Raw genomic sequence first — 25690 nt, 5'->3', positions numbered from 1 at the left:
GATTTTTAATTCTATCTGAATATGATCACTAATAACTAGCAGTGGCTGTGACAGCTTTCCCTTGCCCTTCTTCATCTTCCAGCGTCCGGCCCTCTTGCCTTTCGCTTTGGAGGTTGAAGCCTCTCCTACCAATACCACCGGCGTAGACTTGTGGGTCATCGCCTCGTATCGGACCAACATATTAATTAACTCATGAATAGACTTCTCAAGTTCATTCATGTTGTAGTTAATAATAAACAGGTCGTAGGACGGAGGAAGTGATTGAAGGATCACGTTAATGTACGTGTCATTATCAAGCCCAGCTTTGAGATCTTTAAACTTATCCATTAGGGATAGCATCTTAACCCCATGACTTTGTACAGACGATTCTTCAGCCAGTTTGGTCTAGAAAAATGCTTTTGTGGCGGCATATCTAATATGCCTATCAGAAACAACATAAACTTCCTTCATGCGGAGCATTATCGAGGGAGCATCATCCAACCTACCATATTACGAAAGCCCACTATTTATACGAAAGCCCACCACTCTCAAGTGGGGGTTCGGGAATAACGCTTTCTAGTGGGTTTGGAATTCACAAGCGAATTTTTTATGCCCCACTTTTACGATTCACATGGCAAAAGCCTCATGGGAGGTATCCAATATCATTCTCATTCTATGAGATTCCCAAGATCTTTTACCTCACCTCTTCACATGATTCCGAGGATTCCAAGAAAATCATGTTACTCGGTGTTAGGCCCGACCTATCAACCAAATCACATTTCATTCATCGTCTCCTATGACTCGTGAGACAGGGAAATGATGAACATGTTCATTCACAACAATGATGCAGCTTTCCTCTATCCTAAATGTGCCACGATTCCTGAGCCACACTTGGATATCGGTAGCTTCCTCACCACATTGTTGTGGATGGAAGGCTTGGACGGATCAAAACCATTTCGATCCAAGTCTATTATGGGCCTATTTAACTTGATTTAACCAAGTGAGAGTTAATATTGAGCATTTGACCGAGACCTCATCACACAATAGCATTGCATGCATAAATATCAAATATTTAAAGTATTAAGTAAACAAATCGTATGCAATGTAACCTAGTGTACCCCTATTGGATGATCACGAGCCCAACCAATGCGACTCACTAAACCCGCAATGAGTCTAAGGACTGTCTAAGGTGACCCTATGCTATTATAATAGTAACTTACCCATCAACATATAGATGGGCCTTGAAACTCCTTCCTTCTTCATGGGCCTTCATCTCCATAGAGTTACTTTTACATAGAAATTGTAAAACCTCACTGGATAAATTATACTACTCTAGTTACAATTGAAATAAGAAACCCCGATCAGAAGTCGGGGGCGTACATAGTAGGGACGAGAGCAAGCTTTATTATTTCAAGGCACAAAATGAGAGAGGAGAAAAAAAAAACCACAAGGGCACACAGGCCCACCCAACAAAAATAAAGACATACATGCGGTCTAGGGCTCCATGATCATCCATCCACATTCAACTAGCACATAGTATCAATTAATCATGCTAAACAATAAAATTAATATCCTAAGAAAGGACAACATGGTATCCAATATCACGACATATAATTATATGCAGAAAACTACAAGTTTAAAATTTACAATTTAAATGGATGACAAAGTTCTGTGCATCCAATGCTCAAGAACAAACCAAATTAATTAAAGCAATTTAATTCCACAAAAAAAAATCCAGTTTTATACAAAATTAAATCAATAAAATTAATATTTTTGAGAAAATGTGCAAAAATCAGAAAATCCAATTTTTTGAAAGAAACGGCAAAAAACAGCCCAGCCATCGTCTGTGAATCATAGTAGCAGCCCAGCGCAAGCAGTCATCCATTGCCTGCACGCGCGGCCTCATGCACACACTGCCTTCCGATGTGCGTGTTGGTTAGGCTAAGCGCAGGCTCTTGCCTACGTGGGCCTGACCATGCGCACGCAGTGCACTGCCGACGTATTAATTTCTTTTTTTATTTCTACACAATAAACTGGAAGTAAAAAGCAAATATGTTACCAGAAAATTCAATTTTCATAAAATACTTAAATCATCCCAAAATTATAAAAATTAAACAAGTTAATTTTCTCATATAATTATCCAACAATAAGCAAAATAAATAACATGCTTCAAAAGCAATAAAAATCATGTTATCAAGCTTATTCACATAAAACTGTAGCCCCACATCGAACGGGACTCTGGTACCACATGAAAGGGAGCGAGAAGTGTATTGGCTCGGGAATGCGCAAGCGGAAGCGATAATTAAAAAATTCATAAATTAAAAAACCAATGTAATTAGATCATGAATCCAAGGGGTGTACCCTTGGAGTTCTCGGACATTCGATGTAGTTAATAAAATAAGCAATAAAAACTAAATCGGTGCTTATGGTGAAATTAAAACTGAGGAGTGCAAGGAATGTAAATCAAGGATTACCCTTTTGTTTTATTTACTTCGAACCTTCTTTTGTTGATTTGTTCACATGAGACTCCAACATAGAAGTCCTCTAAAGACACGTCCACACTATAATGGAATATAGGGATCCTTAATTCACTTTGCTAGAAGAGAATAAGAGAGAAAAATACACCAAATGTGTAGAAAGAGGGGGCGGCCAATTGAGGGTTCTAGGGTAGGAAAATATTTTTTGTGTTGTGTTGTGACATTATTAGTTATTCCAAATAACTAATATATATACCTTGTATGGATGTACTAGAATATGTCTAGGTTCATTCCATAATCCATAAGGCAAATATATTCTTTATTCCAAATAAAGAATGACCAACATAACACTTTCAAAAGTGAGAATTGCTAGTCAATTATTTCCTTTCCTAGAATCATCTAATGTGTTTAATTAGGGGGTGCTTGCCGATTTTATTGAAATAAAATACAAGGCCCAACTAATTTTGATTAAATTTAATTTAATTAAAATCTACCTAATTAAGCCTATCATATATTTAATCCAATTAAATACATGAGCCCAATAAGTCTTTAATAAGTCCAACTTATGAAATAATAAAGGCAAGCCCAATATAAATTAATTCTATTAATTCATCCTTGGGCTCCTCCATCCAATGAATATCTCTCTCATTTGTAATTAATCCAATTACTTATGGAATCAATTCTCAATTAATTTCTCGTCCCTTCTTGGTGATTTGTGTGTGACTCTTTAGGTTCACCTAGACTTGGGCTAGTGTCAAACACTATTATTAACTAAATCTAATTTAATTAATAATTCTCGATCAACACTTGATCAATAAAGCCCGTCACCATGGGTGGTCGTTTAGCAACGGTCCATTTTACTAGAGACTAGGTAAATATCCATATGAACTTTTAGGCTCTCGAGTCCATACGGGTACAGTCCTTCCATCTATTGTTTCATGGCCTTAGTCTAGGGCATGGAATTGGGTGTAGGCTCCCATCCTGGACTAGGTGTTTTTAATTAATACTTGAGATCACGTTACGTTAGATTGCTCAACATAGGGACCTTATTTCCTATTCAACCAATGACTGTGGCCATAGGTCCATAGAGCGTAAACGTATCTCCAACTGCATAGGAGATACCTCTGTCATGTATTGACAGGGGACAGATCCTCTTCTTGAAACTCACCGTCCTCGCTACATGTTTTGATTGCACTAGACAAGGCTTATGATGACCATGTTTGAGAGACGATTACCTCTTGCACAAATTCAAGATAAAGTCATCATATGCACGTGACTGCCGTGTTCCTCAAATCTGAGGACTACTCCTGTACTATCGGAGCCGGGGATTCATGTCATACCGACCAAGCCTCCAAGGTTAATATATGTCAAAAGCTCTTCTATCATTATTCAGGTATAAAAGATAGCCCTTCAATAGTTGTCTGTTGCCTCGTCAGAAACAGAAGTTATGAAATTTATATGGAAAAATATCATTTGCTGCTTTAGACTCCCTTAAGAAATAATCTCAGACAATGATCGGCGATTCCAAGGCCATAAAAGACAAGACTCGTGTAAGAATCTATGTATCAAGTAGAGATTTACATTAGTAGCGCACCTCCAGACCAACGGGCAAGTAGAGGTCACCAACCGAATACTTGTTCAAGGGATCAAAAGACACTTGGAATGAGTCGGGGGAAATTGGACAGAAGAGTTAACTAGTGTCTTAGGGGTATATCGCACGATCCTTAGAGGATTCACAGGAGAAAGCCCCTTCACCATGGTCTACGGGACCTAAGCAAATATCCCAGAAGAGTTGGGGGTACCCTCGCACAGAATACTACATTTCTTAGAAGAAAATAACATGAAGTTGTTGAAAGAAAACTCGGATCTCGTCGAAGAACTGAGGAAAAAGGCTTTCATTTGGACCCAAAGGTATAAAAGCACGATGATTAATGCTCACAACAGAAGAGTGAAGACACGAAGCCTTCAAGTAGGTGGTCTTGTGTTACGGATGGTAGATACGCTAAAACCGGTGGGAAAATTGGATCCCACTTGGGAATGACCCTTCAAGGTCACAGTAGTAATAAGATGTGGTGCCTATGAATTGAAAGACCCTGAAGGACGTCCACTATCACGACCTTGGAATATTCACAACCTCAAGAGGTATTGCTCGTAAAGAAGGGTGGAGACAAGGCATCCTCTACCTAAGTCCTCCTAAAGGACTCTCTCTACAAATGTCCTTCCGTAGGGCATCTTTCAGTAGGTCCTCCAGTAGAACCCTTTCCTAAAATGTCCTTCCACAAGGCATCTTTCAATACGTCCTCCAGAAGGACCGCTTCCTAAAATGTCCTTCCATAGAGCATCATTAAATAGGTCCTCCAGTAGGACCCTTTCCTAAATAGTCCTCCTATAGGGTATTTTTCGATAGGGCCTCCAGGAGGGCCCTTCCTAAAACTTTGTCCTCCCGAAGGACATCCCCCAACGAGTCCTCTTGCAAGTACTCCCTTTGAGCTTGGAACTACTCTTTATAGGCCGAGAAACCGTACTTGAAGAAGGGCCCTGCTATCTTAGCTACCTCCTGCTGATACTCCAGGGACCCCTGGAACTCCTTCAAGTTGCTCTCCCAGTAGGCCTCCAAGTAGTTTTTGCCCTCTTTAGAGTGAGGAAATCCAATTGCTGACAGCGGCATGTTGCCTCCTTCTTAGCTCCCTTAATTTAGCATTTTCATTACCTAAACGCTCCAGCCTATCCTCTAGTCTGTGCTTCTGAGAATCATTACAAGGAATAGGAGGGGTTGCTTGAGGTCTGGAGGAGAGCTCTTCATAGATTGAGGTAGCTTACAGAAAAAAAAAATCATTAGAAGGGAATATACACATAAAAAGCATAGGACATAAGCGAGAAGATACCTTGAAGAGGTAGAGGACCCTCATTCCATCTAGCTCTTCCCGAGAGAGAGGAGAGAATAATTGCTTATCCTCGGGAGACAAGGTCCCTCTCCTCAAGCCTGCCACCAGAGCGGTTTTCCCCTTGTCCTATTCAAGCAGGTAGCGACTATGGAGACAGGTAGAAAACGCGTGGGAAGATCGGGCGGGGGGGAGTTTCCACTTCCTCGAAAGGAGGAACAGGTGGTGGCATAGAAGAGGTACGAGAAGGAGGTGTTCCCATAGGGCCAGTGCAAGGTCTTTTCGAGGAGCGGGGCGGGTCATGGGAGAAGGAGGAGAAAGGACGTTTACCCTTTGAATCGTTGGAGGCGGGAGCCCCCTTGGAGGACTTGGGATTAGGGGTCCCTCCAGAGCGACCTCCCATCACGTGATCTCTTATCAGCTTGCTAAACATTATGTTCTGTACACAAAATTGAACAATAAGAATCAACACTCTAAGAAAACATGAAATAGGAAGTAATAATAGGCAAAAACTAAAAAGAAATACCAAAGAATACCCCAAGGGTTCTGTCATGGGAGCTAGCCCAAAATGCCCCAACAACCTCTCATCTATTAAAGATCGGCAATCGTAAGGAGAGGTATTCAACTCTTCTAGCAAGGAGGACAAGACCGCCGCCCTTGGTCTTGCATGCGCGGGGAGAGGGGCCTCAAAGATCCATTGCTGCGGGAAAGACCAAGCATGGTGAGGGAGGATGAAAAGATAACTAATTTTTCAGTGTTTTGGGGCATGGGGGAGCTGCAAAAAAGATACTCCTAGATGGGGGACGAAGAAGAAGAACCCTTTCTCAACCTTCTTAAGGCGATAACACTTAGCGAAGACATGAACAATTACAAGTAACAATGAAAACGAGGACCATAAAGAACCCGACCAAAATTTTAAAAGAATTTGGAACCAGTTGATTCAAAGGAACTTAGAAAATAAGGGTGACTTTGGAATAAAAAAGAGGAACGGGGAAGCGAAGACCTAATCTCAATTGGGCGGCAAAAAAGCATAAATAATTAGGGGGAAGAAAGAATGGACGACTAATGGGGGAAGGAGAATATACAACAAACTCAAGCGGAACATGACACTCCTTAAGGAGTTGATTTATGGAGGAGGTCCGCAAGATAGAAGGTCTCCAGTCCGTCAACAACTGAGGAACCTTCTCCTCCTCCGCTGGAGGAACTCCCCTAGGAGTGGACCTAGAAGGTTCACCCACGAAAGAGGATTTCGGCATCTCAGCCTCCTCTGGTGGAGACCTTACCCTACACCTCCTCGGGGGAAGAACCCTCCCTTTCATTCTCCCCCTCCTCTTCCTCATCGGTATCCTCATCTCTTAGGCGACTAGCGGCAGTAATGGCCTGCCTTAAGCTCCTCCTCAAGCCTCTAGGGTGGGACAAGGTCCGCTCTCTTGGAGGTGGCCTCCGAGGGATCATCGCCCAGGAAGGTCTCCTTAAGAAACGTACAGATTTACTAGAGGAAGACATCTTTCAAGAACAAAGAAACTTTAAAGAAAAAGAGAAAGGGATACTTATAGAGAAAAACGAAGGTTGGATGGAGGCCCTAGTGCTTTGAATAGGAACTTTTTTTAGGGAGAAGAAGGGGAACTCAAGAGGTTGCTGAGAAAAGGGTTTTAACCAACGTCTTTATTAACCGTAGCACTAATGAGCAGTTATCAAGCGCGTGGAGGGGAGGCCATCGAACGTGCGTGTTGCAGTTATATGAAGGACTCGCTCTTCTCGCCATCATTGCAGCCGTCAGATCAACTTGACAAAAGCTGCTACCTCGTTTCCTAATAAGACGAAGCTACAACAGCTGGATAGATGGACAGACGCGATATTAAGACAGGAAGGTCCTCCCTTCCCAAAAATAACCAAGACCTTCCACTGAAAGAACAAGGGGATACCTTCCTCCCTTACAAAGGTAGACGGGTCCTTCTTTTCGATGAAGCAAAGTCTTCTACTCTAAGGATTTAGGAGGCATCCTTCCTTCTTAGAGTGGGGGAGATTGAATGATAGGCACGACCCAAGAACGATTGACCCAAGAAGAGACGTTGGACCCAAGTTAGGCCAGCATGCCCAGGAGCAAGGCAGCTCATAATTATTACGTCTAGCCCGAAAAGGGAACCCGCTTTCTCAAGACCAGCCCAAAAGGGAGGTTTACCAAGCTCAGCTCAAGGAGGGGCTCCCCTACCTCGAAAGTTCTCCAAGAATGAACTTATGAGCTCAGCCCAAGTCAAAGGCTCGGCTCGAAGGTTTGCTGCCCTTCTTCAAGTCCAAACCCAAGAGAGGAAGGTGTCCTCTAGAGGTCAGACTCCTCATGGGATAGGAATCCTCACCAAACAAAAGCCCCCCTTCATCCGAAGACTTACTGCTTAAGGAATGGATAAGGTGCAATCTTATGCCCTCTAGAATCCCGCCTTGCTGGCTAGGCATGCGGATCCCCCTCACTGAAACTCCTGGCACAGATGGACTCCCCCTCTATAAAGAGGAGGTACCCTCAACAAACAACCCCCTTCACACTCGAGAAGCTCTCTTGCTGATACTCTGCTCCTCTAATTTCATGCTCTTACATATGAAATTCTCATTTTTATCATAATTTCTCGTTATAATTTATTTTTATATTCATCTATTTTTAAATCCAGAACTAACTTAAGTATAAGAGTGCTAACCTTGTATTTCGCAGGTCCCATTTTTCAAGAGCTTTCATTCAATTAGGCCAGGTCCAATATCAAGATCCAATAATTTTGAACCCATGTTAAAATCACATGCATAAATTAATAATTATTCTAAAATTATCTGTATTTTATACCACTTAAATTTTATCATTCCAAGTAGAGGAGGTCCAAGAGCTTTGGTTATCCCTCGTCTTAACAAGTCTTATGTGTTAGAAAATAGATCGAGTCAAGATGGACAACAGCTGGAATATGAAGGCGATAAAATACACACAAATTTGTTAACCCAGTTCGGATATAAATCCTACGTCTGGGGCCGATACCAAACCAGGAGAAAACACTCAAAGAGGAGGAAAATTGAGGAGTACAACACACACACACTAGTATGTAAGTCTTCACCACACGTGAAAGACAACACTCACTCTCGTCTCAACTCTTTCTTTTATCTCTCGATTATACAGAGAACTTATATGTTTTTCTCTCTACTCTACTCTACCAAGCAATGACAATAAGAGTAGTATTTATAGCCATGACTTAGAGTCTCCAACTCAACTTGGGATTTCTAAGTTGAATCGGGTTATCCTTCTCCAACTCAACTTGGGATTTCCAAGTTGGACCAGGTCATCCTTGACTTGACTTAGAGTCTCCAACTCAACTTGAAATTTCTAAGTTGGACCGGGTCATCCTTGACTTCTTCAACATCTTTGGCAACATGTCAAATCAATCTTCACAACTTAACAATCTCCCACTTGAAGATTGATTAGCTTTTCTCCACTTCTTTCTTGGTACCGCCGGGTTTGTCCACTCTAGTCATCAAGGCCAGTCGAAGCCGTACACAGCTTCAACTTCTCCATCGCAACCACCTTGGTTAGCATGTCTGTAGGGTTCTTTTCTCCTTGGATCTTCTCCAGCTGCAGTGCCTTCTTCTCCAGAAGTTGTCGGATGAAATGGTACTTGATCTCGATGTGCTTTGTCCGTGAACGGAACGCGGGATTCTTTGCCAGATGGATCGCACTCTGGCTATCGCTATGAAGAATCACATCTGCCTAAGGTTTCCTTAATTCACCCAAGAAGTGTTGCAGCCAAATGAGCTCCTTAGCCGCCTCAGTAACTGCCACGTACTCAGCTTCCGTCGTGGACAGTGTGACAACCTTCTGCAGTTTTGAAACCCAGGATACGGCTGTACCGCCATATGTGAACACGTACCCTGTAGTGCTCCTCCTTCTGTCATAGTCACTCCCTGCAAAATCAACGTCAACAAACCCAAATAAGGTAAGCTTGCCCTTACCAAACACTAATGCTCGGTCCTTAGTACCCCTTAGGTACCTAAGAATCCATTTCACAGCTTCCCAGTGCATCACTCTTGGATTGTTCATAAAACGGCTAACTACTCCCACTACATGTGCTATATCCGATCGAGTACAGATCATAGCATACATCAGGCTCCCAATTGCTGAGGCATACGGTGTGACTCTCATCTTTGCACGTTCGGAGTCAGTCTGGGGCGGATCACTATTGGATAGTTTGAATTGATTTCCCAATGGCGTTCCAACTGGTTTTGTATTTTCCATCTTGAATCTGTATAATACCTTCTCAATATAATCAGATTGAGATAACCACAATTTACCAGTACCTTTGTCCCTTGTGATTTTCATGCCCAATATCTGCCTTGCTTCGCCAAGATCTTTCATGTCAAACTTCCTAGACAACTGATCCTTGAGCCTATTGATCTCCTTGACATTTGATCCTGCTATCAACATGTCATCAACATACAGGAGTAGAATGATAAAAAACTCATCGAACCTCTTTACGTAGCAGCAATGATCAGCATTGCATCTAGAGAAACCTATCTCTAGCATGAAGTTGTCAAACTTCCTGTACCACTGCTGCGGAGCCTGTTTCAATCCATGCAGGCTTTTCTTCAGGCGACACACCTGTTGATCATCTCCATTATACCCCTCTGGCTGTACCATGTATATCTCCTCCTCAAGATCCCCGTGTAGGAAGGCTGTCTTCACATCCATATATTGTAACTCCAAGTTCTCTGCCGCTACCATGCTCAACACAAGACGAATAGTAGTTAACTTGACAACAGGTGTAAAAACATCAGTAAAGTCAATACCATATCTTTGTTGGAATCCCTTTACTATGAGTCTTGCCTTGTACCGCTTCTTCTCGTCTGATTCTTCCTTAACTCGATAGACCCATCTGTTCTGTAGGGCCTTCTTTCCTTTTGGGAGCTGACACAATTCCCATGTGTCGTTTTTCTTCAATGAGTTCATCTCGTCGTTCATCGCAAGCTCCCACTTGTTCTTGTGGGCATCGTTGACTGCCTCTGCGTAACATTCGGGTTCTCCATAATCAGACAAAAGCAAGTAATAAAGAGAGGGGAGTACCTATCTGGGGCCCTTCTCAGCCTCGGTTCTCGACCCAGTGCCAAGGGTGTGCTGCTTTCAGCAATCGGTTCCTCCGATGCTGGTTCTGGCTCTATCTCCGTCTGTTCGGTTTCATCCGTCTGAACTCCCACTGAATCTGTATCTGCTGGTCTCATGATCCCGGAATTTGAAATGTCGAGATCAACAAATTTTCTTTCCTTCTTGTCATCGTCCGGGCTTAATTTTCTGTCGTTGTACATTACATCCTCATTAAATATAACATTCCTGCTGCGAATTATTTTTCGGTTTTGATCATCCCAAAATCTATACCCAAATTCGTCAGTCCCATACCCAATGAATGTACATTTAATCGACTTAGCATCCAGCTTAGTCCGATCATCGTTCAAAATATAGCCTGAACAACCAAAAGTACGTAAGAAAGAAAGATCCACTTTCTTACCACTCCATACCTCTTCTGGTATCCTGTTGTTCAACGGGACAGAAGGCCCTCGATTGATCAAGAAAGCAGCTGTGTTGACTGCATCTGCCTAAAACATCTTTGGCAGTCCGCTCTTCAATCGCATGCATTTCGCACGCTCATTCAGTGTTCTGTTCATCCTCTCAACAACGCCATTTTGCTGAGGTGTCCCCGGGATTGTTTTCTGCATTCGGATTCCACGGTCGGCGCAGTAATTCTTGATACCTTCACTGTTGTACTCGCCACCGTTATCCGATCTGAGATATTTCACTTGTAGACCTGTCTCATTTTCAACTAGTGCCCTCCATCTCCTGAATGTGTCAAAGGCATCAGATTTTCTTTTTAAGAAATACACCCATATCTTTCTAGTGGAGTCATCGACGAATGTCATGTAGTACATTGATCCACCAAGAGATGACACTGGTGTTGGCCCCCACAAATCGGTGTGAACAAGCTCCAACTTTTCTTTCCTCGGAGTTCTTCCTATGGTCAAGAAGCTCACCCGCTTCTACTTTCCAAACACGCAGTGTTCACAATGACCCACCTCTACCGATTTTAACTCGGGCAACCGTCCTTTCGACTTCAGCACGTTCATTCCTTTCTCGCTCATGTGACCAAAGCGATTGTGCCACAGGTTAGCCTGCGATACAGTTCCTGCAAAGGGGATGTTTGAACTGGATCCTCCCGCCATGTAAAGCGTTCCCGACTTCAGTCCTCGTGCCAAAGTCATTGCTCCCCGACTGATCTTCCACTTCGCGTCTCCAAACGTCGTGTGGAATCCATCACTGTCCAGCTGTCCGATTGAGATCAAGTTCCTCTTCAGTCCTGGTATGTGTCTCACATCATGTAGGGTCCAGCATGACCCATTCGTTGATTTGATCCGCACATCTCCCTTTCCTACAATCTTGAGGGGTTTGTTATCTGCAAGATAAACTAAGCCAAAATCACCTGAGGTGTATGGCTCCATGATGTCTTTGTTGTTGCATGAGTGGAATGAGGCCCCTGAATCCACGACCCAATCATCGAAAGAACTGCTCACACTCAACAAGAGTGCATCTATGATCTCTTCCGTCGCGGCATTCGCTGTCCGGCCCTCCTTTTCCTTCTTTGGCGCCCGACATTCGCTTTTCATGTGTCCGGGCTTCTCGCAGTTCCAGCACACCATCTCCTTCTTGCCCTTGTTTTTCCCCCTGGACCTTGATCTTCCACGGTATTTACCCCGTGTGTCAGGTCTCCCTCTGGACTCTATATGTAGTGCAGAGCCAGATGATCCACCCGTTTGCTTTCTACGGGTTTCCTCGTTCAACATCATGTCCCTGATGTTGTCGAACTTCATCTTCTCCTTCCCAGACGAAGTGCTCACCGAAGTAACAACCACATCCCAACTGTCAGGTAAAGATGAGAGCAGAATTAACGCTTTTACCTCATCGTTAAAAACGATATCCACAGACGCCAGCTGTGTCGTGAGTTGGTTGAAGTCATTGAGGTGATCGGCAACTGACTTCCTCTCCTCCATCTGCAACCTGAATAGTTTCTTCATCAGTATGACCTTGTTCATTGCTGAGGATTTCTCGTACATATCGGCAAGAGTCTGTAGGACTTCCTTCGTGCTCTTCGCTCCCTTCACATGATAGGCGACATTCCGAGAGAGCGACAGGATTATTACGCTCATCGTCTTTCGATCGAGCACCTTCCATTCTTCATCACTCGTCTTCTCGGGCTTCTCTGCAAGTGGTTCGTACAGGTCCTTCCTGTACAGGTAGGCCTCCATCTGCATACGCCAAAACCCAAAGTCGGAACCATTGAACCGTTCGACTGGAATCTTTCCCTCCATCTTAACTCCTTGAACCAGGCTCTGATACCAGTTGTTAGAAAATGAATCGGGTCAAGATGGACAACAGCTAGAATATGAAGGCGATAAAAGACACACGAATTTGTTAACCTAGTTCAGATATAAATCCTACGTCTGGGGGCGATACCAAGCCAGGAGAAAACACTCAAAGAGGAGGAAAATTGAGGAGTACAATACACACACACTAGTATGTAAGTCTTCACCACACGTGAAAGACAACACTCACTTTCGTCTCAACTCTTTTTTTTATCTCTCGATTATACAAAGAACTTATATGTTTTTCTCTCTACTCTACTCTACAAAGCAATGACAATAAGAGTAGTATTTATAGCCATGACTTAGAGTCTCCAATTCAACTTGGGATTTCTAAGTTGAATCGGGTTATCCTTCTCCAACTCAACTTGGGATTTTCAAGTTGGACCGGGTCATCCTTGACTTGACTTAGAGTCTCCAACTCAACTTGAGATTTCTAAGTTGGACCGGGTCATCCTTGACTTGTTCAACATCTTTGGCAACATGTCAAATCAATCTTCACATCTTAACATTATGGGTCAAAATATAATACAATATAATTAAAGGGGGTAGAAATGGAAAATGTACAAATGGTGGGCTCAAATCTAGAACCAAGAAACTGAAAACAATTTCCCGAGAACGACGAGAAACTCTTCTCCATCTGTAAGCCATGGCGGCCTGTATATGGACTGGCACGCCTCATCTAAGGTTTTCCTCTCGGCACGCCGATTCCATTTCCTCCCAGAGTCTAGTACGATTTCCTCAGTCCGTTGTTAACAACCGTAGCTCCGGGCGCCGTATCCGAATATATTGCAGCTCCGATGGCGGCGCCAACCCTAATAGTCAACCGGAAACAACGGGAATCCAGCTTTACAGGGACATTGAGAGGTTATTGTCTGACCCGTTTTATTTTGATTCTTTTGTTTCGTTCTTTCTCTTGTGGCATCTCATCGTCGATGGTGGTCATTGTACTGAGTGTTCTTTGTGGGTCTATTTTGGTGATGTTGACTGTGTTGCGGAAGTTGAGAAATCCAGAGAATTGAGAGACAGCATAGAGAACAGAGTAAAGAATCGAGGGAGACAAATATGAAAATCTTTAGCCCTTCAATTACTCAGGGTCAGCTGATACAATCCAGCAAAGGAAGTTTTATAAGCAGAAACTAAGAGTGTTGCACCATATTGCTGCATGCCTAATCTTAGCAGTATTTGCGTGGGAGCTGCGGTGTTTCTTGCTATAGAACCAACTATGCCACTTGAGAGTTAGTTTGCCTCCTTATGACTGGTAGATCAGTACCTTTTTCCTGGTTGTGGCCTTCCACTTATGTTGTGTGAATAATAACGTTCACTTGTTCAAGATGATGCCTCCATCCTTGACAGATAGCTATTCCTCATTCTTCTACTGTCACGGCGCATCCACCCCCACCCCCAACCCCACCCACCACCACCAATTAAAGGAAAAAAGACAGAAAAGAAAAAAGAAAGAAAAGGAAGGGGGAAATTACGGAGATCCTTTTCATAAATGATGTAAAGCTTTGAAACTCCTCTATTCCTTTTCAACCTTTTTAGTGAAGTCCCCAGTAATCAGCTCACTTTGCCATCCTTAAGATCATATTTTTGCACAATCAAACCATTAGTCTGCAGTTCCTCGTCCTCTTGCGAAGCTTCATCTGCACCACCTTGTGGATTTGTTGTGCTTGGCTTCAAGTATGGTGGATATTGAATGTTGCTTGACTCTTGCTTCTCATACTTCTTCTACGACATAAATGAAAACTGAATCGCATTCTCTTGCACCTTGCCGTTTGCGGTGAAAGCTCTATCTTCTTAAGTTGGCAACAAGATGGAACAGAAACCTCAAGCCTCGTCACCGGTACTATCAGAATTAGATGACTTTTATGCAGTTTTTTCAAGTCCAGTTATTATAAAAGGGTCCATAAGCTTTAATTTCTTCATCCTGTTGTCTTAGAAAATAAATCCTGTGAACTCCATTCCTGGTTGTCTTGTGAGAACCCATCCACACTCACTCCACTTTTTCAATTGCTTGGCCTTCATTTTCACTCCTATGAATTTAAGGAATGTGAAGCTTTCTTTCCGTCTTAGGCTTATAAGCTTTAGAGATGCTTCCAAATTCATTACTATTTGCATCATAACGTGGATTGAATACAGTAGTTTCTATTCAAATCCATATGGCTGGTCTAATCCACTTAAAGTAGCTTAAATAATGTTATCAATTTGCTTCATCTACAGAGTACTTATGGAGACTGTGAAGCAAAATCAAGATGGTTGGGGTGGTTCAGGCGACTGGAGTGAAATTGAGGTATACTTTAGTTTAAGATAGCAACCAGTTTAGCTGTTTCACTGTATATCTAGTTGATGCTCTATGAGAATCTGCCAGCTTGTCTTGGAAATGGGTTATGTCTTTTCTTTTTGTTTTATATGTTTGTTGCTATAAATCATTTACTCCAAAGGAAGTATTCAAAGGAATGAGTTAACTTTCTGGTGCAAATAACTTTTGACACTTGACAGTCAGTGTCGTGCGATTTTTACTTACCTCATTGCAGAAAAAAACATGTTACAGTTTCTGAATGCTGAAGAAATAAAGCTAGTATCAGGCTTACATGGCAGCTGTATATATGGTCCAGGTGGTCTTAGCATAATTGCTGATAACATATATGAATTTTTATAGGGCGCATGGGTGCTGAGACCAAGGAACTCCAAGTTAACGTCAATTGTACATTTTATTGGTGGCATATTTGTGGGGGCTGCACCACAGCTTACTTACCGCTTGTTCTTGGAACGTCTTGCAAATAAGTGAGTAGTTTTACTGATCCTTCAGTTTGATCAGTAAATTACTTGGGCAGACATGATCATACCATTGTCTGCCATGACATTTATTACGGGACTTTGCACAAGTACTTACGTTTGATATCATTCCTTGTTCTTTTAAGTCCTACTGCTTTGAAGTTGAGTTGATATTATTTGTTGATTCTATAAATTACATTGTAACATTGAGTTGCTTTATTGGAAGCTGGATCTTTCCCTCTTCTGGTGCTGCTTTCTCTGAGCTTTTCCTATATATGTCAACTTTAGATACCATTTTCCTTTGCCTTTTATTCTCCTATATGTGTTTGTGGTGTGGATTGGAAGGTGGAATGGCCAGGCAAGAAGAAGGGGGGAGGGGTAGTTAATTAGAATCTCTGCTTCTAGCATCATTGAGTACTTGGAGGTAGTAACTTGCTTACTTTGCACTTTGTGGCACAGGGGTATATTAGTTATTGCTACACCTTATGCCAGTGGTTTTGATCACTTCCTCATTGCAGATGAAGTGCAGTTTAAATTTGAGAGGTGTCTTCGGTATCTCCAAGAAACAGTAAGTTTCATCTAAAATTTGTTGAAGTATTTGTATCCTAGCTTTTGATTTTTTCTATTGTTGAGTTGCTTCTTTTTGCAGGTTGAGGATATTCCTACTTTTGGCATTGGTCATTCTCTGGGATCCGTTATTCATCTTCTCATTGGTAGACTCGTCATTAATGTTTTATTTATGTTAAAGCAGTTCCAGATGTTTAGCTTCTGGTGATAACTTTGTTGTTTGATCATCAGGCTCAAGGTATGCTGTGCAAAGAAGTGGAAATATACTAATGGCATTCAACAACAAGGTACAGTATGAGTTTTTACCTTTCTTTTACCCCTGATGGTTCGAAAATTTACCTAATTTATAGGTCATCCACTTTTAACATGGCTAATGTCAACCGAGAACATAAAACTATTAAGGAATCTGTCAAAATTTGTGAATTTTCTTTATTCCTTATGCCTTCAAATTATAATCCACATAAAGGTAACACCCATCAACTTTAGCAGGTTCTTAAGTTGGTCTCAATCTTATATAAAGCAAAGAACATGCAATTCAGGCTTCAAATATTCATGTCACAAAATGTTGTAATTTCTTTCAAGTTATCCACAATTGTGAAAATGGTTGTTTATTTAATTTCAGGAAGCAAGCTTAGCTGTTCCTCTGTTTTCGCCTGTTCTTGTCCCAATGGCACAAAGCATCGGACCATTTTTATCACAAATAGCATCATCACCAACTATTCGCCTTGGGGTGAGATTTTGACTTACATCTCATGTATTTTACAATTTGAAGGTAACTTCAGATGCAATCCATGTTTCATTACAGATATTGTTGCTTTATTATTCTTAGTTTCCGTTCATAATAACTGGGATTTCTCTTTGTCTAACTAATTTGAGGATACCATCATTGTGCTGGTCCAAAACCCTTGAATCTTTCTGAAACGTGATTAGAAAGAAAATAGGAGAAAATACGTTTTATTCTGCAGATGTAATATGTGATAGCATTAGCATGAAAATTATGAAGAAAGAATTTCCGGGTCTTTGGTCAAGGTGAAGATTGAGTAGGGACTTTACCTAGCTGTGCTTTCTCCCCTGGTGCATAGGTGTTTGTGGTGCATTACTTTTCTACTCTTGCAAGCATCAAATGTTTGCTATGTTCTCCATTTTCTTCAGCAGAACCAGAAATCAATTACAGATTCTCCAGTTAATCTCCTGTAGATTAGTCTCTGACCTGTCATTCCTTTAAAAGTTATCACCTTCCTTATTATGTATACTGGGACATCAACTCCACAAGTTCCTGATCAACTGTCTCACCTCAACAGCGATCTCCTCCAACTTCCCTACCCCACAACATCTCCATTTAAGCCTTTATTGCTCAGCTGCCATGCCACCCGTCCACTTCTCTTGGATACTCCTATATGAATCTATTTAGCTTAATATCGTTTTCTGTAAGCTAAGATCCACATGGAAACCGTGTTGAATTGGAGAGATTACCACCTACGCCTGCCTCCCAAAAAAAAACAACATGCTGGCCTACCATATTTAAAATTATGTGCCGAAAGATGTCGGAATCAGATGCATCAGTTGCTCTCAGATTCATGTACCCTACTGGAGGAACTGGTTGATAGTTGCTTGCTTTTCTGGCTGTTAAGATGGAATTTATTCCTCTAAAACCCACTTATCACGTGCAACCAATATCATCTTAAAACTATGGTCAGTTTATCCTCATTTGTTCTCGACCTTTATCTCTGCGCTGCTTTATGACCAATTTATCACTTTCTATCTCTCGATGAAATGAGTTAGAACACTGATGTTGCTAGGTGACGAAAACCAATGACTGGACTATGGCTTAATGGAGCAAACAACTAAACCTCTACGATCTCTTCAACCATGGATATTATGAGTGGACATCTAGTTGCAAGTGGTTCAGAGTGAATTTCTTGTTCTTATACGAGTTAACTTTTTGTAAAAAGAATTTTGCTCCAAAATTAAACTTGCACCACTTTGAAAGTAGTGACAGAAATGGAGTATCTATTGGGAAAGTAACGCAAGCGGGTTCATTCATCCGTACTGGATTTTGTATGTTGTAATAGAAAAGGTTTAGGTATTTTGGCTTGAACAATGAATTTAAATCCATATCCAAAATAAGGAAGCTAATGCAGAAGTTCTTTTGGGTTTCTCTGCCCTTTTGGGTATTGGAAGGGATATCTTTGAGAGCCAAAAGTACTTACTAGCTAAAAGAGATGGCCTTGTGTTTCTTACTTTTGTGGTACTCTCGAACTTCACTGCCACGCCTACTTATTTGTTCATTTTTTCTGTTCATTGCTCCTTGTCACAACACCCATTCCCTGTTTCTGGATAATATTTGCTCCGTTGTGTCCTTTGTCTATGCAGGTATGTGTAGTAATTTATGTTGGATGTTCTTGGTTTAAAAGCTCATCTTGGTTAGCTTGCTATTTTCCTCATGAAATGTAGGACCTGTGAACATATACTTTGGTGTTTCAAATTGATATCTGCAGGCTGAGATGACGAGGAAGCAGTTTGAGAACCTTAGCCCATCCATCTTGAAGCAAGTTCTTCCTCTGGTTGAGCAGCTGCCTCCATTGTACATGGACTTGGCTAAAGGAAGGGAAGAATTTTCACCTAAGCCAGAAGAAACTCGACGTTTGGTAAACTCAGCTTCCACTTTTGGTATCCTTTTCAGTAATTGGTTAATGTTTAATTAAATCAAGATAGCTGCCTTTCTACTACTGTTACTGTTATGCTTTGTGGATCTTGGAAATTAGTATAAGTTGGACACTTTTTCACATGGTATGGCTGGCTGCAATGAGATTTCAGTAGATTCTCATCATTCCACTTCCATTAGTTTTTAAAATCTGATTTGTCTTGCATCATGTGCACTTATTGTTTAGCTTGTCCTATTGCAGTCAGTTTTATTTGCATAATTTTTATGAAGCAGTGCAAGTTAAAACAAATACATAATGGTCCAAACCTGACCTTTCCTAGTAACTGACAGCTTTTAGTTAAAGAAAATAATTAGGTATTTGCTCAAGGTTACCCCAAGTGCATCAATTTTTCAATACTCTCCTTAAGTTAAGGGTGCAGGTTCAGTGTTTCTGAGTAACAATGCTGGCCTTTCCTGGCTGTCTTCAGTGCAAGTCAACCATTGTGTTGGTCTTCCACCATTCTCTCTAGCATCTAGAGTACTTTATATTGTTCTCCTTCTTAACTTGGGTTAGGTTCTTGTTCCGACAAATCTTAGGAGTATTGTCTTAGAGATCAAAGGGCTCGTAGTCTTTTCTTTGGGGTGGATTTCTAAAGACAATTTACATCATAGTGGGAGAAATCAAAACTATAAATATAGTATCTTTTGATATATCAAATCATTTTTTCTGATCATCTTCGTTTACTAAGTTCGTGCACTTTTGACAGTTCCCCATGCTTGTATCCACACAAACCAAGACTTTCACTTCTATCAGCAAGAACTTTACGTTTTCTTGCAAACTCGGATTGCAATTTGCATTTTGGGTATGCTTCTATGTAAATTTCCAGTCAAAAGCACAACAAATATGCTAAACAGAGATGCTGACAGCAGGAGCACAGAAAAAAGATGCTATCTTACAGATTTAGATTTCATCCTTCATTATATTGGTGGTTCAAAAGAAATCCATCTTTAGCTTACAAAGCCTAAAAAATCCCTACTATCTATGATTAGACTCTTTGAAGATGTCGGATCAGGAGTTCAACTAATGTTATGAAAATAATGCAAATTTCTCTAAAAAGAAGAACATTTTATCAATATCTATACATCTGTACATATTATAGAACTATGAATCTTATAATATGTTTGTTGGAATCTTCCATATACCTATTCTACCTACAAATAACTGTTAAATAGTAAAAAGGGTGGTCACAATTGGACAGTATCAATTTTCGAGTAAAAACTTAAAATATATACAAGTTTCCTTTTTTATCTCAATCTCTGATTTAAGAAAAGCTGACAGTTTGATTTCTTTCTATCATAAGTTTTTGAATGGAACTAGATTCATAAACTTTGTGAGCTCTCCAACCATATCGTATGGGTATGTAGAGGACTTCGTATGGCGGAGTAATGATTATTTAGATCATTGTGCATGACTGGATTTATGATGTTTTCTGTAATTTTTTCACCAGTTGTCATATTCCTATTATAATTCTAGGGGAAGGAAGATGAATTTTTTAAAAATTTGGGGAAAAAAAAAGATTTGGTTAATTATAAGAGCTCAAACTAATTAGGATTTAATCATGAAAGCTTGTGCTAATGAGAAAAGTAAAAGACCATAAATAATTACATAGGATTTTATTCTTTTTTAAATTAGATTAAAAACTATTTAGGTACTTTATGGATGCATAAGTTTTATGTTAGTCTAGCTAGTACGTAAATTCTGTTATAAATATCGCATTGGTACATATTGGATGGACCAAATCTAATTTTTCATATTTAACTTCTACAATGATAGATGATATTGTATTTAAACCCAAGCTAGTATCAATTGTTAATTTTGATTTTTATAATTTATTCAATTTATTAACAAATCCTATAACTGTAATAATATAATTATAAATTTGGGTAACAACAAACAATTTATGGGATAAATGATTTTTTGGTTCTCAACCATAGTCACTAATGTGGTTTTGGTTCTCAAACAATTTAAAGTTGCAATTTTGATCCTCAAACTTTAACTTTTTTAGCACTTTTGGTCCTTCCGTTATCTTTTCCGTTAAACTTAATGAAAATTTCATATAAAGTGGCAAAAAATTGTTATGTTCTTCCATTGTGTTTTTCAAATTGTAATTCAATGCATCCATTTTTTTCCTATTTTTTCAAACTTCAAAAGAGAATAAATAAAAAAAATAAAAAATTAAGCAACAAATTTTCTATTATTGACAATTTTTTGTTAAGATTATGTAGAAAATTTGTTGCTTAAATTTATTTTTTTTAGTTTATTCTCTTTTGAAGTTTGAAGAAAAATAGTAAAAAAATGGGTGCATTGGATTACAACTTGAAAAACACCACAAAATGGGAGGAAAATAGCAAACTTTTGGAAAAGTTAATTGAATAACCAAAAGTGTCAAAAAAGTTAAAGTTTAAGGATCAAAATTGCAACCTTAAATTGTTTGAGGACCAAAACCGCATTAGTGACTATGTTTGAGGACCAAAAATGTATTTATCTCAACAATTTATTAATTAAAAAAGTATATTACAATTAAATAATAAAATTAATATGCAGTATTACTTTGTAAGTAGAATTTATTATGTGAGATTTAAATTTAAATTTTAAAATGAGAGAATATAGAAAGAAAAGGTGAGAAAGTAGAGAGAATAAGAGAAAAATTTGTATTGTGCTCATTGAATTATTTTTTCAACATAAAAGCTTCTGTGGATTGTGACCAGACTAAATTTCATGTAAACTAACATTCTTATTATCTTAAATCTAGAATTTGGTGATAATTGAATTAATAAAATGTGTTAATTTTAGATTTGCACCTTGACTAAGGTTATGTACTACACAACTAATTACTACTCAACTCATTTATTAGGAACAAACATTGTTATTGTTGTCAGTACTGGCCCCTTGACCAAAAATGTTTCATACAAATCGTACTCTTACTAATTTGAAATGATCCAAATAACTTGGGACCATCTAGACAGTATTTTTGGTCAACATCAAACTCCACTGTATTACATCTTAGGTAATCATATTTAAGACAAATATGGACTTACAATTGGGATTTGATTCTACCTTGGAGTAATTAAACCCTGGATAGGCTCCTTCCAATACTTTTCACTTGGAGGGCGTTGAACTTTCTCAAGCACGGATATAGTATTGCGACCCGATTCTATCTTGCAGTAATTAAACCCTGGGTAGGCTCTTTACAATACTTTTCTGTTTTCACTTGGAGGGCTTCGAACATTCTCAGGCACTGATACAGCATGCTACGCTGAATATTCCAAAAGGCAGATTTAAATTCCTTGGTGAAATTACAATGCAGAGGGATTGGATGTGATTTAAGAACTTCTTTCTGCAGTTTTAGTTTGGGTTTTTCGAGGATCGTGTTATGAACTGTGATTGTGGTAGCATATTCTTACGACTATTAGAAATAAAGAAGATTTTTCATGGCAGAAAGAGGAAGAATAATTTTTGGCGATAAATGGATGCACAAACATGTAAGGACCTTTATGTCACTTTATGCAACTCATTTTGTTTAGCACTAAGCATTTTTTTCCCTTTTAGTGGAGCAAACCTTTTCTCAGATTTCATTCCCAAAATTGTATTAAAATTTTGACCTGGAATTCCTATATGAGAAGGTGTTACCTTTACTTAGCTATATTATACTTTGCCCAAAATGAAGAGGGAGAAGGTGCCAAGAATGATCATGATGATCTCTCCCTTGCCTCATTGAATCGTACTTGTACCTTTGTTTCTGAAGGGCCTAATTGCAAGATGTGGAAACTTCTGCGTCTCAATTTTTATCACATTCTGGATAGGACTTGATGTGTAGATACATATTTCTGATTTATGTGATGAATAGGAAGTTCTTCAATGATGAATAAAAATAAGTAATATATTGATTTATGTGATTTTGCATTTAACAGATCAGGTCTTACTATGGCATCTCAAGGAACTTATTAATAAAGTTCAAAGATGATACCATTGATGAAACTTCTACACTAGCCCAGGTTCTGAGCTCGGACTCTGCTATCAGTTCAATGCTGGATATGTCCATTCGTCTATTACCTGGGGATCATGGGCTGCCTCTACAACAGGTAACAAATAAATGGTGTCAATATACTGAGAATACATTTACAATGAACCTGCAGATAGCTGTCTCTCAGTATAAGTGCGGGAACCAGAACCACCATCCTAAGTAATATTTATTAATCAGTTTGCTGATATAACACTTGGAAAATTTTCAATGTTCAGGTTCTTCCAGATGTGCCCCCAGCAATGGCAGATGCTGTCAATCGTGGAGGAGAGTTGTTGGCAACTTTAACTGCAGGTACACCATGGGAGGCTGTTGCCAAAGAAGTGGGCAGTACATTTGGTGCAGACTCGAGTATTTTCCGTGCATATAATCCAAAGGAAATTGATCTCCTTGTGGATGTAATTACAACGTGGATTGCCTCTAACTCTGGTCCTAGGCTTTTAAGGCCATAAGGAGGAAACAAGCAGGGAGGAAATGCATAAAGAATCCCAGGTTAATCAATACTTTCATCATCATCTTACCTTAGGTCCCTGTATATGATGTGCATATGAAGTTTAAATGCTTGAAAAATCTTTGTAATATTCGATAAGTGTAGTCGAACCGGAGTTCAGATAGATAATGTAAAAAATCGTTGGTGGCTGTGAAGAAGTGTGATGCAGCACGGACCATGCCACCTTGTCAAGCTTGTATCATTAAGCATAGGGATTTGCCTCGTAAAGATTTAAATACAGAGATTATGAAATTGGGAAAGGGCACTTAGGAGTCCAAAACCAAATTCATAGTTGGAGTATACTGCATTTGAATGGTCAGCTGCTGAGGCTTGCAAGTGGATAGAGGTCCCAGATAAATTACTTAGAATCGAGATCTTTTCACTTGTTTATCCTCCTAATAGTTGGTTCCTTCTCCTTATACTCGACCTGGTTTTTGTTGTCAATTGATATCTATGTATATTCTATGTATGTATGTATGTATGTATGTATGTATGTGTATGTATATTTCTTATAGAAGTATGAATAATTTGGCACATTTTGTGTTTCTTACCTTTTTTTTGTAGTGCGTAGTGTAACCTTTACATGAATGTATAAAGCATTGAGTTGTTCGTACTGATACGTACTTTAATTAGTATATTATGAGGTGTTACACATACAAGGTTTGAAACAAAGCGCAGCAAACAAAATCGAAGAAAGACGTCATTGAAATTTCAAGGGTTTCAATTAGTTGTTTTTGAAGATGAATAGTGATTAACACAATCACAATACCTTGGTCTTAAATACTTGCTGCTTACTAATCTCCCTAACTGACTCTAACAAACTACCAGCTGGAGTTGACTAACACGCCTACTAAGTTGAAACTGAGGAAATTCTATTTACCAAGGAGAGCAGATAAACTTAAAGAAACGTGGTATAAACGCTTTTGTAATGAGAAATAACAAATTGAATCCCAGCTGCTAAGTGCCTTCTCTTTCATCACTTGTGTGGGTGTGCAGTAGGGGTGTCAATGACTCGAGCTCGACTTTTTTGGCTTCTCGAGTTCGAGCTTGACTCCTATATGATGGGCTTGAGTTAATTTTTTTTATTTTTAATTTTATTATTACTATTACTATTATTATTATTATTAGATTAAATTATGGGAATCATCACATTTTTACATAAATTTATAAGTAATAAAATAGATTGCATAATATATACTATATTGTAAATTTTAGTATGTATTTTTACATAAATCACGAACCCCTTGAGTATGAATTTCTTCTCATTTCTATTTTGAACTTTTTGTTTCCTTCAAGAGTGGTTGGAAATTTTTTCTATATCTTGTGAGATTTCTATTAAAAATGTCTGCAAAATTAACAACTCCAAAAAAGCTCTGTAAATGCTTTTTATCCTTGAGTACGTTTGGAAAATTGCTGATGTTCTCCACAATATGATCTTGCAACTTAATACTTGTCTCATAAATAAAAATTCCTAAAAATTCAATTTCTTTTCAGAATTCATTAATCATTCTCTATGACATGTATCTTAAAATACCTCAAGATGTTTAATATGATCTTTCATACTTTTAGATGCAATCAATATGTTGTCAATGTAGACAAACATGAATTCAAAATAACCTTTAAAAAGATTATCCATTTTTTTTTAAAATATCTGTGGTGCATTAGCTAATGTCATTGGTAGCACATTTTAGATATATTGTCCCTGTGATGTTGAGAATGTAGCGAATTTCTTTGATTCGCTCTCCATCTTAATTTGATTAAAATCAAATTTGCAATCGAATTTAGAAAACACTTTTGCATCTTTAATGCAATCAATTAAGTGCTCTCTATTAGGAATGTAATAATCTTGAAATTATAATATTTTATTAATCCCTTGGTAGTTAACTACCAACCTAGGTTTACCTCTTTTTATTTCACCATAGTTTCTTACCAGAAAACCAGGGCTACTATGAGCAGAAACTCCAGGTTCGATGAGTTCAAGATTGATATGCTCTTTTATTATCCCTTGCATATCCTTCTTATCCACCATGTTCATCTGAATACGCTTGTATTGAACATACTCATATTTGCGTTCGTCTTTAACTTTCAGAGTTTCTTCTATTTTTTCTTATCCCACCATGCCAGAGGGTTCTTACTGAAATTTCTTTTAGTCTCTTGACGTTCTCAAGAGAGAGCCCACTTTTCTTACTTATGTCTAGTGACTTTATCTCTTGCAATGTTTCCTTGAGGTTCTTAGTTTCTTTTTCTGATTCCTCATAGAAGGTTTATCTATCTATGAGTCCTTGTTGCCTGAAAGATAAAGAATTTTACCAAATTGTCTCTTATTATGCATTTTCGGATGAGTTAATCTGGTATCAAAA

At 39.3% G+C, this 25690-nt stretch overlaps 1 protein-coding gene across 2 annotated transcripts; it reads left to right on the top strand.

Annotated features, from left to right (window-relative positions):
- Positions 1-13342: 13342 nt before the first annotated feature.
- LOC105160133 (Gut esterase (DUF1350)) lies at positions 13343-23880 on the top strand. Of its 2 annotated transcripts, none has more exons than XM_011077398.3 (10): positions 13343-13636; positions 14993-15062; positions 15432-15556; positions 16007-16115; positions 16197-16260; positions 16346-16401; positions 16737-16844; positions 18613-18762; positions 22731-22901; positions 23059-23880. In XM_011077398.3, exons 1-10 carry the CDS (start codon positions 13419-13421, stop codon positions 23290-23292), a joined length of 1305 nt encoding a protein of 434 aa, XP_011075700.1. In that variant the 5' UTR covers positions 13343-13418; the 3' UTR covers positions 23293-23880. The 2 variants fall into 2 exon arrangements, with proteins under 2 accessions (XP_011075700.1, XP_020549058.1); XM_020693399.2 differs by lacking the exon at positions 13343-13636 and adding an exon at positions 13680-14615.
- Positions 23881-25690: the final 1810 nt, after the last annotated feature.

Source organism: Sesamum indicum, linkage group LG4 (assembly GCF_026168435.1).
Source record: "Sesamum indicum cultivar Baizhima isolate 11 linkage group LG4, ASM2616843v1, whole genome shotgun sequence".
In the NCBI taxonomy this organism is placed as follows: domain Eukaryota; kingdom Viridiplantae; phylum Streptophyta; class Magnoliopsida; order Lamiales; family Pedaliaceae; genus Sesamum; species Sesamum indicum.
The sequence above is the reverse complement of the archived record's forward strand: the minus strand, read 5'-3'. Positions and strand labels throughout refer to the sequence as shown.

Excerpts from the sequence above, each read along its gene's own strand:
- LOC105160133 (XM_011077398.3), top strand. The coding sequence starts at position 13,419 with ATGGCGGCCTGTATATGGACTGGCACGCCTCATCTAAGGTTTTCCTCT. Across the intron at positions 15,063-15,431 it reads GCGACTGGAGTGAAATTGAG|GGCGCATGGGTGCTGAGACC; the intron begins GTATACTTTAGT and ends GAATTTTTATAG. Across the intron at positions 16,116-16,196 it reads TTCGGTATCTCCAAGAAACA|GTTGAGGATATTCCTACTTT; the intron begins GTAAGTTTCATC and ends TTCTTTTTGCAG.